Consider the following 19,981-nt stretch of genomic DNA (forward strand, 5'->3'; position numbering starts at 1 on the left):
GTGTAAAGGACACAGAGTAGTTGTTAGTTTTGTTAGTTTTGTTAGGCAGGGAAGCATTCTCGAAACAGAAAGGTTTTTAGAAGTTTTTTAAAGGTAGAAAGGGATGTTGCTGTTCTAGTAGCCGTTGGTAAGTCATTCCACCATTTGGGGACGACCACAGAGAAGAGTTTAGAGTGACCTCGCTTTGCGAGAGGCGAGGGTACAACTAGACGGTTTGTATGAGCGGAGCGTAACGCCCTGGTCGGGAGTAAGACGCTGAGATAGGCAGGGGCAGATCCTGAGATGGTTTTGTAGGCTAGCGATTATTAGACAAGCACAAAAGTTTAAATTTCCCAACTTTTCACTGAGTTGCATTGCTCATCTATGGCACTTTGCCCAGCCAGTCAATCAAATTAAGCAAGGGGTGACCTTTACTACTTTATAACTAAATTGTTTTCCCTTTTGTTAGTATGTTTTCCACCCAAAACCTTTTTTTTAAACACACAGCAACTGTTTCAACAAAGTTGTTTATCTCTCTGTTAACAGTTACAAGTTGTCTAGTTTTGAGAGCTTCATATCTTGCCGGGAAAATTGAATTTAGTTGTTCTCCATTAAGTCGGATGCTGTGAGTTATTGTCTAACTCTCAGTAGTTGGTTCCATGCGGGGAGACATAATTAAAATCCACTAAAAGACATCTGCTACTAGTCGATTTAATCCAATTTATCTAAGTCACAAAGCTATAGGGCGTCGCCTTGTCTGTTGCTACTTACTTGTGTGTCTGTGTGTTAGAAATATTTTGTGTTGCATGTGTTCGTACGTGAAGTTTAAGGTTGGTATGTCGTATCTGAAAAGAACAAAGTAGTGAATTTCTGTGTGTGTGTGTGTGTGTGTGTGTGCGTAATGAGCCAATTTAATGACATTCTTAAAGCTGTCATGATTAAGAGGCTGATAATTTGATGAGGGTGCTATTGAGGTACTTCAGTGATGAAATATTACATACTTCACTTTTATTTTTATTAATGAGGGGAATCTTAGACTTGTCTTTAAGTGCTTTGGTGAGGAGGGAGTGTGTGTGTGTGTGTGTGTGTGTGTGTGTCTCACACTAGCAGACCTGCCAGTCCACTAGACGACGCCTTGTCACTGTCACGTTTTGCCTCGCCTCGATGTGACAAACACAGGAACAAACCCAGGACGCCACTCTGCGTGTAACACGCCAAAAATCTAAATTATTACAAGTCACGTACGTCAATTAATTTGCATAATGTACTTAAGTTACATGAGGTATGTTCGCAGCTTAACATGTTTTATGAGGCTAATCAAACTGCAGCCCTGACAGTGTAACCCGATGTTGCACATTAATCATTGCAAACTTGTTATTCACATGTTATTTATATGAAAGGGATTAGAGGTGCTTCAGTTTGGTCAGTGCAATAAAAAACGCTTCACACAAACACACAAACAAATGCCCGCACACACAAATACACACACTTTCTGTCAAATCCAAGGAGGGCAGAAAGCTTCCACGAGGGTTTTCGTCTGATCTAGCTTGTTTTGCCTTGGAGGGTCATCGTCACGGGAGTGCTTGCCTGTGTGTGTGTGTGTGTGTGTGTGTGTTGAGGGAGAGGTTAGGCTGTTATTTCTTTGGTGTGAGGATGCAGATTAAAAGTGCAACCTCTGCAACATATCACACAGCTGAAGCTACATGAGCCTCAGGCTTGTGTGTGTGTGTGTGTGTGTGTGTGTCTGTGTGTGTGTGTGTGTTGTAGACGTGGGAGCTTTTAGGATCTCTCGTATTAATTGTATTTCTAGCCTTTGGCCAGTTCAGCTTTGGTAATATCTAATTTCCTTACACACACCACTTGTATACATACAAACACACACATACAGCCAAAACAGGAAGTTGTCCCTGCCGTGTTTCTCCCAGAGGGAAGCTCTCCGTGTTTTCTCCTTGACATAGACTCATAGATTCTTTTACTCACATTTTTTTGATGTTTTTGCCTTTTAGGTCTTTGTGAATACAGCAAAGAGAACGAATCCAAAACACAGAAAGCCAGAAAGAGGTAGAGAGTAACAGAGACACGAGACAGAGACAGAGACATAAAACTTAACTTTGACGGCTCGACTCGTCAGGTCATGTGGGCAAGGCCGGTTCGGGCGTACTGGAGCACACCTGCTATTTTTGTTCACACTCGCACGCACAAGGTGAAGTGCAGTTATTGTGTTGGAGCTCAGCTTTGAAAAGTGAAATTATTAAGGCTGCTAGTGACCAAAACTGACCCCATGAAAAGATCAAATCTGTGTTGTTTTCTATTTCCTCTTGCTGTGTCTCGATGTTGAAGACAAGGAGACGATGTAGGATGACTAATCCCGCAACAAGGACACGACCCATCACCAGTTTACCATTCCCAAATATGTTCCATGCAGCCGAACTCATGGGAATTACATTCATACTGGACAATTCACTCCCGATGTCGGGAGTATTGTGGGGCGTACTGTGTCCCATATGTAGTATTACCCAAATTAAGGGCGGAGGTTGAGGTAGTGCATAAGGAGTCTGACTGATGTAGGTACCAGTAACAGACCTGAACATTTTTCTTTATTAAACATAACCACAATTTTTCCCTGACCTTAACAAAGCGTTTTTGTATCCTGATTCACTGATCCACCTCTTCTCCTTCTGATACAGATTCTTAGAGTATCCTCATCCAATAATTAAAATGCTGTATACCCCATGGAACTGCATGAAACTTGGAATGGAATAATTTTTTATCAGGTAGCATGAAGCCAGGGAATGCCTGATCCACGTTACATGGTCTTTATGAGAAATCTACTTCTCCACCACACGTTGCAGGCCTGCAGCCGATTGTTTCATTTCCATATACAGTAGGTGAAGCATGCAAGAGTATGCATAAACGGTGGAATACGAGTTGCAGGGGGATGGTGATGAATCATTATCTCTCCAGGATGTTACACTACCTGTCTCATACCTTTTCATAACAGCTGTGCAGTCACAGTGGCTTACCAAATGGAGACAAGATTGCACACCAGAGGCTCCAAGAAAAAATATTAGCTTTTTTCCTCAACAACGAGAGGAAAAATAGGTTTTCTGATCATTATTGTGAAATAGTTTGAAATTGATGTATGTAAGTACACACTGTATTTTATTCTAGACCAGGAAAGTTTGCAAATGGCATAGACTGTGTTGTAATAAAGACCAACTAAACTTTAAAGTCATGACCGACATCAGCACAGAGACAAGACCAAGACCAGACAGTGTTTATTGTACTTATGCAACAAAATCTCACCAAGTCTCTATGGTGAGGTTGTCTCGTTTCAGATTTGACATACTTCTGTGTTTTCTTTTCTTTGGGATACTGTTTTGTGGATGAACTCTTTGTGGTTGGCCAATTTTCATTGCCGAAGATTCGTCTGTCATTTCCTCCCAGACAGCCACAACCTCCAACGTGTCTCCCACATTTACTTTCTTGGGAAAAAGAAGGTTTATTTGTTGCATTTGAAGCAGAAGTTGTACATCCAATCACAGTAATGATGTGAAATAAATCAGACAATGCTGATATCCCTGCAGCGGTCGATTCCTAGATGAGACAGAGACCTGCACAAAGAACAATCCCGAGTACTCGAGTAACTCTGGCCATAGAGTCTTACCAAACTTCTTTGACAGAGTCTATGGATTCCATCTTCATAACAAAGCAAATGTTACCTCCACTGTGTCTTACAAGAGCTTGAACTTATGATGAAGACTGACGGAAAAGTCGTGATTCAGAATTTAAAAGCAAAGCACAAAACTCTGGCCAGAACTGAGAGGTCGGTGAGTGATTGAGAGAGCGATTTGGGAGAAAGAGCACAAGAGTCGGATGGGAAAAGGGCAAGGACGGAAGAAAGAAAGAAAGCTGATGGGAGAAAAGATAAAACACATAGACGGAGAAGACGTCGTTAAAATATGTGAGGCCAAAAGACTGACAATGCAAAAAAAATGAAAAATAAACATGACGTCACAGTGGTGCATTTCAGATTAAGAACATGGGGAAAGAATAAGACAAAAACAAAAGGAACAGAAGAGCAACACAGCAGAGGATGGGGAGCATAGGCAGTCAGCAAGATTGATTTCCACTCCTCCTTTTCCTCCCCTCCTCTCTTCTCCCTGGAACGACTCCCTAAAGTCTTTGGATTAATGGCTCCATTTCTGCTGCTCATTCATCAGATTCAGGAAGGCATCCCAAAACACAATGCTTCACTAGGCTCTTGCCTGAACTAGATATCTACCTGCCAAAACATCCAATAGGGCCTTAAGTACTTTCAAAGGCAGGCAAAACAACTTTATCTCTACCTCAGGTCAAATCAGCAGGGGATTGATACTATCCACTGGCACATATGCTTGTTAGCCAGCGTTGTGTAGATGATTACAGACAGTCCAGCCTAGTGTTGTAAGAAAGTCGAGCAAAAGTCAATCCCAGTGCTAAAAGACTTGAATATAGTTATTAAACATTGAACTATGGGTGTTATCTTACCGGAGACATGTTGTGGGGATCAGCTCCATTTCCATCTTCCACACTCTGAACAGGCTTCACTGCAGTTTATTCTGTACATATAGGACACAACATACAAGCAATATCCATGGTGGTATGAACATAATAAGTGTACATTACATAAGGGCTTAAATGTTGATGAGGTACGCTGTCTGTCTGTCAATATTTGTCTGAATTTGTCAATGTGTAGAGATTATTATGAAGGCAGAGTTCAAAGACAGATGTGGTCCCACCCATGAATCCCCAGTACTCGAAGAACATGTAATGCAGTAACGCATCATGTAGTGATGACTTTATTCTTTATGTTTCCAACAAGAAATCCCTTGAAATACTTGGAAGTGTATCCATTCGATCAGAAAAATCAAAAAGAAAATCAAGGCTTTAAAAGAAATAGCTTGATTTGATATTATTTTGTGCATTTTCCATCATTAATTAAAGTTGTTTGACTCTTTCTTTTCTTTTAATTACTGTCTGTGAGCGTCTGTGAAACCTGTAACAGTAATTAACCTTGATATGTGTCTCATTGTTTGCTGTGTGAACTTGAAGAAAAGTCCTTGGACTTGTTGTTTAGGAAGACATGAGATTATTACAAAGCGCTCGTGGGCTCTAGTTTATTGATTATTATTTTCAACATATCCTCTGTCTATTGTATCAATACTTGCATCAAGTTGCCTTTTCATGTGAGCAAGCCACATAGCAGGTGCATGTTGACCTTGCACCGGAGCAACAGTCTGCTGTAATGGGCAGTCAAGTGCAATTAGTAGTTCAGGATGTTTTGTAGTGGTATGGTAGCGAGCCATTGGCTGTAGCCTCTGTTGTCCTTTTAATGGGCATATCAAGAGCCACTTGTATCCCCTGGTCCACCGCAGGGAGAGGGAGACCACGTCTGGCTGCGACATGACTCACTGTTTGGCCTCGTCACATTGTGTGCCAGCTGTGCCATCTAACGTGACCTTTCACAGTGTGTGATAGCTAACATGCCAACCCTTGACCCATCCTGATTAATGATGGTGGAAGCCTTGCCCAGGCCCAGCGCTGGGTCGACGTCCCTCTGGAGAGAGGATTGTTCTTCCCCCATAACTGACCAGTCTTCATCTATCTGTTGGTCCAGTCAGTCACCAGTTTATCAGTCATGCATACATCCATCCTACTTCCAGCTTGTTGGTTTCGTACTTGGACTTCAGCTCCCCTCTGAGCGTTTCTTTCCGTCACATTTCTATGTTCGTATCAGTCTTTAATGTGCAAGTGGGTTTAGCGAGCCCGAGAATAGATGCGAGGTTAGATTGGTGGAGGAAAGAGGAATTTAGAAGACGTGTGGATGGAGGGAAAGAGAAGAGGGGAAGACAGAATAAATCAGATGTGGCAAATCTGACATTTGTCACGACCAAGGGCAGCCTAGGAGACACCATAATCCACCTAACGATGTAAACAAAGTTATAATTCAAATAACCACTCCGGCTTTCTTCCTCCCAATATTTCCCTCTCTCTGCATTTCTCTCTCTCTCTCTGTCCTACTCCATTCATCTCCCGCTCCCCTTTTCTCTGTCTTTCCCTCCGTCTGACCTCTGTCGTGCAGCAGTTGTCATGTACCGCAGTGGTAGCGATAATCTCTCAACAGGTTTTGGATTGTGATTGTTGAGCAAGGCCAACGCCTGTACTTAATTCAACATATAACGCTGATTGAAACTTTAAATTTAATTTCAAAAGTCATTTAAGACCGGCGGAATCTCTCTCTCTCTCTCTCTCTCTCTTTTTCTGTCTCTTCTTAGTTTTCATTTTGTTGAATTAACCTCCCCCACCCCTCCGTCACAGTGTTCTCCAAAAACAGAAATTGGCAATCTGTTTAGAGGGACTCCAACTGAGCTCGAGCCAGATTATCTGAAAGATTAGCTTCCATCATACCCAACTGAGAGGCCGGTGGATTAAGCGGGTGGCGGTGGTATTGATGGTTTGGCGAGGGGGATTTGGTTGGCTGCTATTTGCCGTTTTTTTTGGGCCTGTGGCTTTCCAGACTTCCAAGACTGAGCATGAATCCGATGTTAGCTAACATGGTTGGAGTCTCTGCAGAGATGAGTCATTTCCGAGAGATGATTTATTGCTATTCTTGGGGAAAACTGGTTATTTCATTGTCTCTCTCTCTCTGCGGCTCGGTGCTGAGTGATTATGGCTGTAATTGAGGAATTACAGTGTGCGCGTTCGTTATAGGTACATCACTTGATCTGTTTAAGCATGCATAATTACAGGTTAGTTCACATTTGTTCTCTAGAGGAGTTTCAGGTTTTCGCAGTTTTTGTCTATGAATGGAGTGTTCTTTGGTAAAATGTGTGCACTGTTGATCAGTCGCTGTACTAAATCAGTCATTTTGTCCATGAATCTGTCCATTTTCCAGCTGTTGATCCTGCTGAGGGTTAAGGGGACAGTAGAAAGAATTATCCGTGAGGTCACCCACAAGTTTCCGAAGAGCCGTTTTAAAGCTTGAACGTGGTGCCTTTGGTCGTCGTCATGTCAGTAGTCCTGCCTTTGCTGCTCATTGGTGGATCTGAGGTGGGCTGAATGACGCCTTGGTGCTCAAACAAGCCGCCTGTAATAGCACCAACTTGTCAAACATTTTTATATAGGGGCTTATGGAGATCTTATTCACCTCAAGTGGCCACTCAGGGAACTGCAGTTTTTGCCACCTCTGCATAGGCAGCGACAGAGGTTGCCACTCTATCTCATCATGCACTCAGTCCGAGTTTTACATTGTGTTACACCACATCGTTACTGTTAGTTTGATATCTTGTCCCTAAAAAAAACAGAAGCTCAGATTTTTTTTTGTAATCATAACTCTGTTGTTGCTGTTTCCAATCATCAAATGATGGAACTCTCACGTCCGATAACAATCACATCTTTTCAGCTCACTGGCCCCAATTTTATCCACTTGTGAGATGTCCTGCTGCCTGACAGACAAACAAGCAGACAAATTATTATATCACCTGTTAAAAGAAAGTGGATATCTTTAGAATTGTTTGGTCAGAGCGGCTTGTTTTTCCTGTCTGAGCACTGCATGATGACTCGATACTTTTTTCCTTTTAATAAGTTAAATGGATATCTGCATCATCTCCGTTAGCCTTGGTCAGATCTGGTAAAGTTCTGTCTTCTAGGTACAGGACATATTTCCTGCTGTGCTGACCTGAGGATTGGGTTTATACTTTGGTTATATCATTTCCCCCCTGTAGCTTCCCCTGGCTGCCAAATGTCAGTCTGCCGCAGTTTTATCCAAGAATGGTAAATTACTTTAAAGGCTTTGGTCTTTTAAGTAGCAACACAGACTCTTTAAACCATAAAGCACTCCGGGGTGCCTCTAAAGTCTGCACTCAAACTCACAAACGCATTACTGTATATCTCTCATAATAGACTTGCAGGGATGCTAACTCCTCTTCTCATCCTTGATGAGCCTATAGCTCGTCTCCGTCACACACATATACCGACAGACAAACACTCGTCTCCTGTCTCAGATTGCCGCTAAGATGGCTTATCCACGGTGCCGTTGTCTAATCTTGTCTCATTAGGCTGATCTTCCTTTTCTAGTAAGTCGCTTGTTTGAAGAAGCTTAAAATGCACTCGACTGTCTTCATACACAATCTTTTGGGGTCAAAGCAAAGGGTTAAGTTTTCTATGAGGTTGATTAATCATTGTGGGAGGCATCAATTTGTTCAGCGTTTTCCAAATTTAAAGAGCAAATGAAGATTACTTATTGTCCGAGAAGGGTTTGTAAGAACTTTGAAAGATGACTGAATTCATCTGAGAGTGAAACAGTGAAAAATATTCCTGATGGAGTTTTAAAAAAAGACGAAAACACATAATATTCATTTATTAGAACATTTTTTTTATGTTGTGGAGTAGAAGGTCAGCCTACCAGCTGGGTCTTTAAACAACACAGACATTAGGGTTATTTATCTCCAGAGTTTAAACACCGAGGGTGAAACCCTGCCTGAGGATCAGCGCTCAGTTCTTGAGAGCAGCAGATTCCTCTCAGCTGTCTCTGATTCATTAGCTAAGTTGTTCATCCAACAATTATCAGACATAATAAATGAGTTTTCACTCCGATGCCAGAACTCCTCTCTCCTGTGTAGGTGTTCTGTCCTTCCCAGATTTTGGAGATCACGCAGGTTGTGAGTAAACTTTTTCATTTTTCAGTGGAGAAGTACGGCTAACATAGCTTCTCTAATTATGCAGTGACCCGTTTTGGTTGGCATCATTAGCTGATAGAAACTAATTAGGCAGACAGAAAGATTGGTTTGAACAAGCTTGTTAGTGTGCAGTCAGTCGTGGTACACAAACCTGGGGATGAGAGCCCAACATATGGCTGGAACAATGATGTGTGTGTGTGTGTGTGGGTGGGTTAGAGCCTGTTGCTGGTTGTGTGTGTGAATGCATTTCGTGTGTGTGTGTGTGTGACATATGGGCAACCACTCCAAACGTCTGCAGATCAATACAGGGACTTGTGATAATCTCTGGCTTGTGAATTTCGTCTTTCCTGTAACGATGCAGCGTGGCCTACTGGCTGGACGGATTTCTCCGTAATTAATGGATGACAGGTGGGAACCTGTGAACCTGTTTACACCCTTCATGTCCCATCAGGGTAACATTGAGCAAGGCAATGGACCAAATTATTGACAGTGACTCCCGGTAAATTGACTCCCTGAGTCTGTTGAATGTCAACACTTGGCTCCTATGAAACGTATATGTGACACAGGGATTTGCATTTGTTTTTGTTGGCTGATGAAGCTGGCAGTCTTGGATTATTGCAAAAGTAACAGTCAGTTACCACAAGCACTCATCAAGTTTGAGATTTTGGGATATTCCTTTCGTTAAATGGTTATTTTACTACATTTTGTCTATTTATATTGGTAGATTTCACCACAAGTTAGCATTATTTAATGCCTTATTAGAACATTTAAATATACAATATCTGAAAACTAAAAATATCTTAATGTAAGTTGAAGAAGTTTCATACTCTGGGCTGGAAATCTCCACTTCAGAAGCACTTTTATATATAAAAACCTCCAGTTTTGTTCATATCTTTACTGATTTCTAGAACATTGTATGGCTAAAATTTGATTTCTGTCCAAATATTGTGTTTTTTTTGGTACTATTACACCCTTTTATGAAGAATGGTGATAAGAGAAGCTCAATGAAAGGAAGCTGAATCTTGTACAGCTCAGGAGAGATGAAGGCTGATGTGTCTTTATGTATGTCAAAGCAAGCTGATGACATTTCGGATGCGTCATCATCAACTTCTGTGACATTTTGTCCAGAACAGATCGTCCTGTAAAGTCCATCAGTTTAAGCTGATCATCATTTGGACATTTTGAGAGTATCTTCATATTTACATGGAAGCGTCTCTCCTTGTGTCAACCTTCAGTCACTCAAGAACTAACTCCCGTTTCTTTCCATCCCTCCTCCAGATCCAGTCCACGGCCCTCAAAACGTCAACGTGGTGGATGTCAGAGCCCGTCAGCTGACTATACAATGGGAGACGTTTGGATATGCAGTGACACGCTGCCATAGCTACAATCTGACGGTACGGACAGCTGGTCACATTTTTATAATGCTCACTGAAATTTTAAAAACCTGAAACTGAAGGCGAATGCAAATCCCTCAGCCTCTAAAACCTAACATCGTATCTTAAGTTGCTTTAAGTGTTTTTCTGAAGCTTCAGACCTTTATTAACGCCACTGCTTCAGGTTCACGGGATTCTGTCGTAATTATTGTTTTTAACTTAAATTACAGTGGAATAAATGTCAGGCCTTCCCTTTCTGTTTTCCAGGTGCAGTACCAGTACGTGTTCAACCAGCAAGAGTTCGTAGCAGAGGAGCTGATCCAGACGTCGTCACATTACACCCTGAGGGGGCTGAGGCCCTTCGTCACGGTCAGACTGCGGCTGGTCCTCGCCAACCCGGAGGGCAGCAAGGAGAGCGAGGAGATAGTCAAACAGACGGAGGAGGATGGTGAGTGGGAAAAAAAATAATCATTTGTTAATTTGCATTCAAATCGTTTTACAGCAAACCGTAGCATACAGTATTGATTCAGCCGGTCAGGCCAGTTCATGACAGCGATAGCTTTTCCAGCAACCTCCTGCGATCTCACAGAAAACGATTCGTTTGACTTTTCTGACAGCGACAGCAGAGGTTTGTTTCAATCAAACAGACGGAGGAACTCAGACCTCTCCAACAGAAAACACCACCCACAATGTGTGATTGACGGGTGTGTTTTTGTGGAACGTGGTGCGGGAACGAGCAATAACAATTTAGGCAGTAGAGAGACCCTTTAACTTGTTTTAGACGGTCTTGATTTTTAGATTTGAGGAAAACAAATACAGCCAATACAGATGTACGTGTGAGGAGAATTACAGTCAGAGCATTTCATTGACATGTTGGGTAGGAGTGCTTCTATCACTGTAGTGTAGCTTGGAAAAACAATAGTAATACTCTGTATGATATTTTTCTACTTCTAGATTTCTGTTTGAACTAATCCTTCTGTTTGGCATATCAAGATGACACATTGGCAAAATGGTAGTGCAGTGTCTAAATGTTATGTCACATTTTACAACATCAGGTGGATGCATAGGTAATAGACAGATAAATAAACCTTATGTTTGCACAGCAAAAATGTTAGATGGTTTACTTACTAGATCTTTTTTAGCGTGTCTCTATATATATCTTTACCCTCAGGTGTCCAGAACATCGAATACCACTTTAACTGAGCTACCCAAGTAACTAAGTGAAGCACTGTCCTAAGGGAGCAGGATAACATTTAGACACACAGGATCACAGGTTCAAAATCGCGCTGATCTTACCCCTCATGCCCGCGAACAGGAAAAGATACAGGGCGTGCTGTCATACTTTATTAATGTCTGGAATATAAACGCACCCTCGGAGTTCAAATTCAAAACAACAACATTTCACACTCTCGCTTCCTTTCCAGAGGGCTTCATGTTCTGCTAATTCAGAACAGAAAATTTGCCCCAGCAACCGCTACTAATAATTCATTGATGTTTCACATTTCTCTCGACAACATGCCTGCGATAAACTGGAATAGCTGGAATCCATTAGAGCGACGCCTGATAAGCAGGATAAAAACATCGTTCTAATGATCCCAAATCTCTCATCTCTTTCCCACCGTCCTCGGGGCTCGCTGTTCTTCTCCTGATCTCATAACTAATATCGTCTGAATTTAGCTTCTGGGGAACATCACAGCTCAGCCTGAAAATCCCACCAATGCTAGCCGAGCACACACACACACATACTGCAAGTTGTCTGAACCCCGTTAAAAAGAGTTAACATGACTGGGGAGTAGCACTGGCTTCAGGGGAAAGGATAAAAAAAAAGAAAAAAAGCCTTAATTGTTTTGTTCTTAATTGTTTTTTATTTAACCGTCGTTAATCTCCTGGTTGTAATTCAGTAATTAGGGAACAGAACAGCAATTGTTCACACGGAGGCTAATTGCTGTTTGCACGGTAATGGCTTTATAAAGCTGGGGCTTCAGCAAATGAAGCAGTTTCTCTCTCTCTCTCTTTCTCACACACTCACACACACATATGGCCTTCCTCACATTTTAATGTTGCTGACGACATAGAAATATACTTTAACCTATGTTAAGGTGCAAAATGAGGGATTTGCAATTAACAGAAAATTGCTTTTCTCTCTCTCACACACACAGGTCTCATCGAGTTTATACTAGAAATCTCAGGGTGGGAGCTTCTCTGGTTTTAATCTTAATTGTTTTACCTACCGGAAGCTACACTTGTAAGATTTACACCACATTAACACACAAACACGCATCCGTGGTTTACCCCGTCACGTTCACTTTGGCTGTCTGGACTGTGAGGCATCCGGCATTGTGAATTTGACACGTCCATTGCTGCAGAAAATCGTGCCTCTGTCTTAGATCCATGCTGGTTGATGGTTTAAGATATTCTGTCTTTATTAGCTTTTGTTCTGCCACACGCCATTACAGCACTAATTGCCTCCCGCTGTGCATAAAAAGTTAAAATGTCTAAAGAAATATACAAGTCACAAAGTTTATTCTGAAGAATTTAAAGGTTCTCATTGGGTGGAGGTGAGTTTAAGGTCAGGTGTGGTTCTCAAATATGGTACCACTGGTGGTATGCAACCTTCCTCTAGTGGTACGGGGAGGAATCTCTGAAATATTTGTTTAAAAAAGAAAAAGAAAATCATTTTAAACGTGTATAATGTGCAGACGAAAGTAATCACAGGTAAATTGATCATCAATCAACCAATTATGGTTAAAAACATGCATTATTATAAAGGGAAACCAAACAAAGTCTTCTTCTTCCACCTCCTAATGTAACATTTTTTGAGGTGACGTGATGTAAAAAGTTTGAAAAACACTGTTATTAATTAACGCAAACACATTTATTCTTATTTTCAGGCCATGTTAGACCAACAGAAACATATTTAATATTAAAGCAATGCCATACTCTGACAATAAATCCCTCTAAATCTTGGAAACCTTCAGTGAGTGTATTAGACTGGACGGGAAAGTCTTTATTATCCTCAAGGGGAAATTTGATTTGCAAACTAGTGCTCAACACAACCTGACAGAACTAAAAACATAAATACATACAGTGGATGTCAACGTATTGAAATAAACTCTAAAAACTGTAAAAGTCCATCAACCTTTTTGAGTCCGTCACAATTGCCTTTGCCTTCTTGAGTAGCTCAAGTTGGTTCCGGTGGTGTTTTGGAAAAGTTTACAGCCTAACAATCTCTTCAGGCCTTTTGTTGTTCGCCACACCGCGACTGCCAAACCAACAAATCCTTGCAAAAGCTAAAACTGACATATTGACAGACGAATAAAACCCCCTCAACTTCTTCAAGAAAGAGCTTTGTCATCCAGCATGGCGCTCAAGTACTTTTATTGGCTTACTGTCTGCACAGCTGTGCCGTTGATGAAAGTGGGGGAGCCCTGACAGGAGCTTTTTTAGCCAAAGTCGATAATCATCTCTTTTGTCTTACAGACATCGGGCATGAACCTGTACGGTCAGACATAAACACACCAATGAAAGATACACATGTTTTAAAAATCTTAAAAGTCTTTGTGCATCGTCGTGCTTGTTTTTCTTTCCCGCTCTTCATTTCCCTCCAGTTGTCCATCCGTTCATAATGACAAAAGACAATTTGAAGCCACAAACAAACACACACACACACATAAACACACGGAGAGTCTTGCCTTAGAGACAGATGTCATGTCCACTCATTGTACACACCAGCCTATTAACCTAACCATGAAACACCCATTTGTCAGGTAGCTGTCAGGTCGGCTCAATCCAGCTGCTTCACTGCCAGCTTTCTTATTTATCAAATATGTGCGAGAGAAAGTCTGTCCAGCCGTCTCGCCTCTTTTCTTCACAACTATTTTGCATCAGCAAACTGTGTTGTGAGCAGAGATGTTTTTTCCCCAACTTCCACTTTTACTGCACTACATATTTTTGATGGATTTAATACTTTTACTCCAATACATTTTTCATGTGCTGAATCGTTGCTCGTTACTATTGTAGTGTCCAGACGGACACGTGATGAATGACGAGGCGATATTCAACAAAGCTGCATTTATTGCTGAACGGTTTGGTTACAGGACTCGGTGACTGTCGGCCGTAACCACGCCAAAAAAACAACATAACAGTCCCGATCTCACAAATCAACCTCGCTCGTGCGCCGTACGTCATACACCTGACACCCAGGTGCGCTCTCACCTGCTCTCGCATTCATTCAGACGCATTCACAGACCATGGGAAATCACAGAACTCTACCATGAACATTGTAACACTGTAACATTAGAAGTTGTGCCTTAATAAATATTTGAAATAATATAAACACTTACTTTTACTTGTACTTTTACTTTCAGTACTTGAGTAGCAATTTTTTACATACTTCTACTTGCAATACTTAAGTACAAAACATTTTAAATACTTTTGTACTTTCACTTAAGTATGGTGTTTAAAGAATACTTCAACTTCTACTCAAGTCAGTTTTTTGATATGTACTTATACTCCACTCCTTTACTCCAGTACTTTATACTATCTCTGGTTGTGAGAACAACATAACTCCTAAAATACACTGCATGCGGAACGGCTCCGCCACCGATACGTGCATAAATTCAGCACAGAGCAGATTGTGCCGGGAAGGAAATTGGCTCCAAAATACAAAATAAAACCCCGGTTGATTTTCAAAATAAAATGCTCCGTGTTCACCGCAGATCGAGTTTCATTACAAGAACACGTCATAATGGGCGGGGCCGACCTGAAGCCAACGGGTCAGAGGTTTTCAGGCATCTTTTCACCCCGTCGACACCATGGATGAGGAGAAGTTGATTCTGGAGGTCCAAAATCAAACTGTCATTGATGACACCTCACATGCTTTTTATAAGGACACCAGAAAAAAGATGCGCCGTGGAATTTCATCGCAGGAGTCAAAGAGACTACAGCCGGCAACATCGCGTGATTATGCAGAAATTTGCGAGATCTCATGTGTTCTTGCGCAGCTCGGTGGCCGGCGGAGACGCACCCGTGCGCATCACAAACGGATTATGTGTGAGTTGGCGGACGGCGGAGTACGCTGTCGTTCCGGAGCAAGGCCATTCCGCATGCAGTGTATTTTAGGGGTAATGCCAAAATAAGTATTTGATCCAACTTAAGTTCACATTTGTAAAACTATATATAAAAATATCTATTTTTTACAAAAGTGAACCCACTGTGACGTCGTGCATTGGTTTGTTTTTTTGGAGCCTGTTCAACATCCTGCGTTATTTTAGTCTAAATGGGAGCACAGTTTACTAAATGAACATCACGCTGTACAGAAGAAGACAGAAACTCACGAGGAAACTGTTTACTGACGTAAAAAATCAGCTGAGAAGTCGAGTAATTTCCCCGTAAGACTCAATACAATCATTGTTGCAGCCGATGGAATTGCCCCTGCTGGCCGTTACAAAGCACTACACGGTGCCTTTAAATAGCATTCATGCAGGAGATACAATCGCAGATCGGTGGCTTGAATGTTCAGAATGTTACACCTGGCACTGTGCTTGTCATTTTATCCACGCTCTATATTTAGTGACAAAAAAAAACTGTGACAACACAATCCTCAGTTTTTCTCCTGCTGTGACTGAGAACTGACACATCATACCGAGTCTGTGCCGCAGTAATAACTCACCGCTCCGCTAAGTTTGTTTGCTCGCAGGTTGGCACGTCTGTTACTGTTAATAATGAAAGAATGCACACCTACATTTAAAAAACAAGTCTGCAGTGAAGTGCACAGCCGGTGAACTCGCATAATGAGTCATATCTGCTTTCCAGGGAATTGATTATGCTATGAAATGTGAACCCTTGATAGAAATAGAAAAAAACAAACAAATGCATGTTATATAAATATAACATATATATTATGTATGTATTATGTTGTTGCTGGCTCCTCTCATAACAATGACTCAGTTCGTGTTATTTGTGTCTGTCAGGCTAGATATTCTGTCAGTGGTTCAGCACTTTTCAAAGTCAAACAGCAAATATTAAATATTAAAACACGGATCCCTCTGTTTGTGACATGTTTATATCCCTTTGAATACCCCTCATTCCTATTAAGGAGAAAAACGATCCCCTCGCCCGAAGGACAATCACAGTGATTGAGATTTAATAATCCTTTTATCATCAGAGCTCTGGGTCTTTTCTGAGATCACAGAAGAAGAGAAAAACAATCAGCTTCTGTTATCTTTCTGTTTACAGCTGACACTTTTCAAAGAGGCTATTCATCAAAGTGCAATTTGTTTTTTTAGATATGAACTTTTCATTTATGCACTTTTAATAATTTTAACCACTTGTTTGTTGTATCTGATCACAGAACGTTCTCCACCCATGAACAGCCAAGTGGAATAAAAGGAAAAAAAAAAATAAATCCCGTCATTAACAGAGACTTGTTGGTGCTTTCTTTAGAGATCATAATCCACCTGGTGCACTTCAAATGATTCTCCCTTTTCATCCTAATATTTCAAAGACTGTGCATGTTTGACTTAATACAAGACATCATGTTCGCCCCCTACTGTTTACAGCAATGCTGTCACGTTCATGAAGATAACACTGTGTGATGTGTCAAAAAAAAAAAGGTGTCACACTCGTATGAAACATCTTTTGGGAAAACGATTTTCATGCGACGGACCTGCTCGTGCCTTTAAGAGCAAACGACTTCTGCTTTCCTTTTGAAAAACAGGAAAAATACAATCTGGTTTCAAATCATAACAATACATATCTGCCATGTAATCCTTCATCCTATGTATCACGATGTATAATTTAATCTTAATCCAATCCGGCAGCACTGCCGCTAATTCCTTCCCACTTGCTTTTCATCTGAAAGGAAAAAAACTAAATCCTATACAGTGACTAAATCTTGAACAACATGAAAATACTGAAAAAATATGTTATTTCAGTATTTTGTAGTATTTATTACACTGAGATATCAAGTGAAAAAAAAGGAAATTTAAAAAAAGTCAGTTTAAGTCTTTTTTTTCACACGTTGCAAATGATAACTGTTTTGCAAGATGATCAAATACAGTAATACTAAAAGGTCCAGTGTGTTGATTCCCTACTTCTAGAAAATAGCAAAAATTAAATATAATATGGATCACTGTGTTTTAATTAGTGTATACAGTGGTCCCTCATTTATCGCGGGGGATACGTTCTAAAAATAACCCGCAAGAAACGAAATCCGCGAAGTAATCATCTTTATTTTTTACAATTATTCTACACGTTTTAAGGCCGTAAAACCCCTAACCACACACTTTTATACACTTTTCTCAGACAGGCATTAACATTTTCTCACATTTCTCTCTTATTTAAACTCTCTCAAAGTTCAAACTTTCGCAGATTTAACAAAAATAAGTACAATACTACTGTATTAGTAAATGAAACCGTATTTCACAGTTCCTCTTTGTCCTGGTGCCGCTCCGCTGTAACAGCTTTGATGCCATGTGACATGTATAGATATTATAGATATTGCATTTCACAGCCAGCATAGTTTCTCCTTCATGCTAGAAGGAAGAGCATGAACCAAGAGGGCTGCAATCTGCAACTACAACACAAGATGAAATCAAACCTATGAACTGGTCCTTTTGAAATGGTCTTTTAAGTTACCACCTATGCAGATGATGTTCTTCTGATCATTGCATTTGTATTTCTGTTGTCATATTGTCATATTCACAACCTTTGCAGTGCTTCAAGAGTAATACAGATTTGTTAATGCTGAATTAATTAACTGAATCCTGTCATCATGCAGTTTGAGGATCTTTTATTTTGAATTTTGGATCATTAACTTCACTTTCATTTGCAACTAATATGGAAGTAAATTGGATGGGATAAACTACTGAGCAGTTAATGTCAAATATTTCACCATTTATAAATTTGTTTCATACAGTTCAGATGCCATTTGTGTATTTAAATATTTCATAAAAAAATATTACCTTGTTTGGTTCCAAGCTGAGCCACCAAGCTGCAGCAAATTACTCACTTCCACCTTAATTACAGTTTGTGCAAAATGATCTCCAGCATCACTAATGAGCACCTTTTTAATTTGCTTTTGCTCACAAGTAGCTGCTACAAGCTCTAAACACGAACAAAGAAAAAACATATTGTAACATATTTCCATATAAACAACCAGGACTGTTGCTTTATTATTATAAAAAACATGGATTAGTACCTGATAGCTGATAGTGAGAGCCAAAGAAATGAAAAGCCAGACAGGAAAAATGCAAAAATTCAACTGATGCCAGTAAAAACATTTTGAATTTAACTAAGGACTGAGAGAGAGAGAGAGAGAGAGAGAAGGGTTAACGGATAGAGGGATCTATGGATAGAAGAGAGAGAGAGAGAGAGAGCTGGTGTAACGAAGCAGGCCGTTTGTTGTGCAGCATGGTGGAAGTTAATCAAGTTATGATTAATGTGTTACAGCTGCCGTTATCTTTTCAATGACGCCGGTTTTCTTCTGTTTGAGCCTCCAAGGTGCACGCACACACACACACACACACACACACACACACACACAGACACCACCCAGATATCCAGGTAGACATTGTGCGCATCATAAAAGACGAGGATACACACACAAACACACACACAAACACACACACACACACACACAGGCCGACGTGAGCGATAAGGTGTTGAATAAAAACGGCAGCATCTAATTGTGTTTCTTTGTTAGGGTAATTTGATACGCTCCACAGTCTGGGGCCTTAATCAACACCTTAGAATTACTAATCAAAATATTCTTCTGTCAGACGTCTGACACTCTGCCTGTGTGTGTGAGTGTGAGACAGACAGTGTGAGTGTACATATGATATCTGTGACAGTTCATTTGAGGATTCTGACTTTTTGCTCCAAGGATGTTTTATGTGATACCCTTATTTCCAGTCTCTTATATATATTCATGTATAAACACACTAATTATATAAATCACAAAAGATATATCACCTGAAAGGAAACATGTTATCTGAAAGTACTGAAGTACAGTGTGTGATGTTCAGGGAGCTCTATTAACAGAATATGGCTGAAATGAAGTAGAACATTCAAAACTATTCTACGTTCTTTAGTGCAGAGGAACAAACTTTTCTGTTTACAGGCACCACAGGTCCTCGAGTTTCTACGGCAGCCCAGAACAGACAAACTAAACACTGGCTGTCAGACGAGACGAGACGAAATATGTTCGTTGAGCCTTTTTCCCTTTGACTAAGACGAGACGATGACGAGACGATACAATGTTCTAAAAACACTGATGAAAAAGTGCCAATGTGCGTTTTTGTTGACGAATTAAAAAAAACAGGACGAAAATGTCATGCAAGAAATAAAATTGAACAAAAACGTCCTCCTTGATTTCGTCGACTATATAAGACAAAAAGCAACATTCATGTTTGAGATCCTCTTGCTGCTCTCGCACCTGTGGCTTGAAAACAAACAGCATGCAGGAGAAACACGTGTACGGACAGTGAGATCATGCTGGACGTGTGGTCCCATTTCCATTATTTAGAAGCAGAGAAAAAGTCTCAATGCCTCGTTTTATAGCTATAAAATTAGCTGTAAGTGTGTTCACCTTTGACTAAAACTGGACTAAAACTTTGAGACTTTTAGTCGACTAAAATATGACGAACAAAAATGATTTGTGAAAGACTAAAAGTGACTCAGACTCAGAATGAACTTAGTGACAAAATGAACACTGCTCTAGACAGATGTCTTTACATTTCCCGCAACCGTCATAGTTTCTCCATCACATGCATGGTCACATACACATAATGAAAGACAAAATGCAGACTTTGATGGAGCATCCAAATATGTGTCACTCTAAGTGACGTTAAATTCACTGTTGGTGCCATCTGTCGTCAACATCCAATCAAATCTGGCTGAACTGCTCAA

The 19,981-nt window shown here is 40.6% G+C and overlaps 1 protein-coding gene across 13 annotated transcripts in view; it reads left to right on the forward strand.

Moving 5' to 3' along the window:
* ptprt (protein tyrosine phosphatase receptor type T) overlaps positions 1-19,981 on the forward strand; it is a 345,472-nt gene that overhangs the window by 147,139 nt on the left and 178,352 nt on the right. For all 13 annotated transcript variants that reach the window (XM_027279178.1, XM_027279180.1, XM_027279182.1 and 10 more), the window contains exons 9-10: positions 9,978-10,093; positions 10,340-10,520. In XM_027279178.1, coding sequence (XP_027134979.1) covers positions 9,978-10,093; positions 10,340-10,520 — 297 coding nt within the window. The remainder of the gene's footprint in view (positions 1-9,977; positions 10,094-10,339; positions 10,521-19,981) is intronic.

The sequence above is a fragment of the Larimichthys crocea genome, chromosome VI (assembly GCF_000972845.2).
Source record: "Larimichthys crocea isolate SSNF chromosome VI, L_crocea_2.0, whole genome shotgun sequence".
In the NCBI taxonomy this organism is placed as follows: Eukaryota; Metazoa; Chordata; class Actinopteri; family Sciaenidae; genus Larimichthys; species Larimichthys crocea.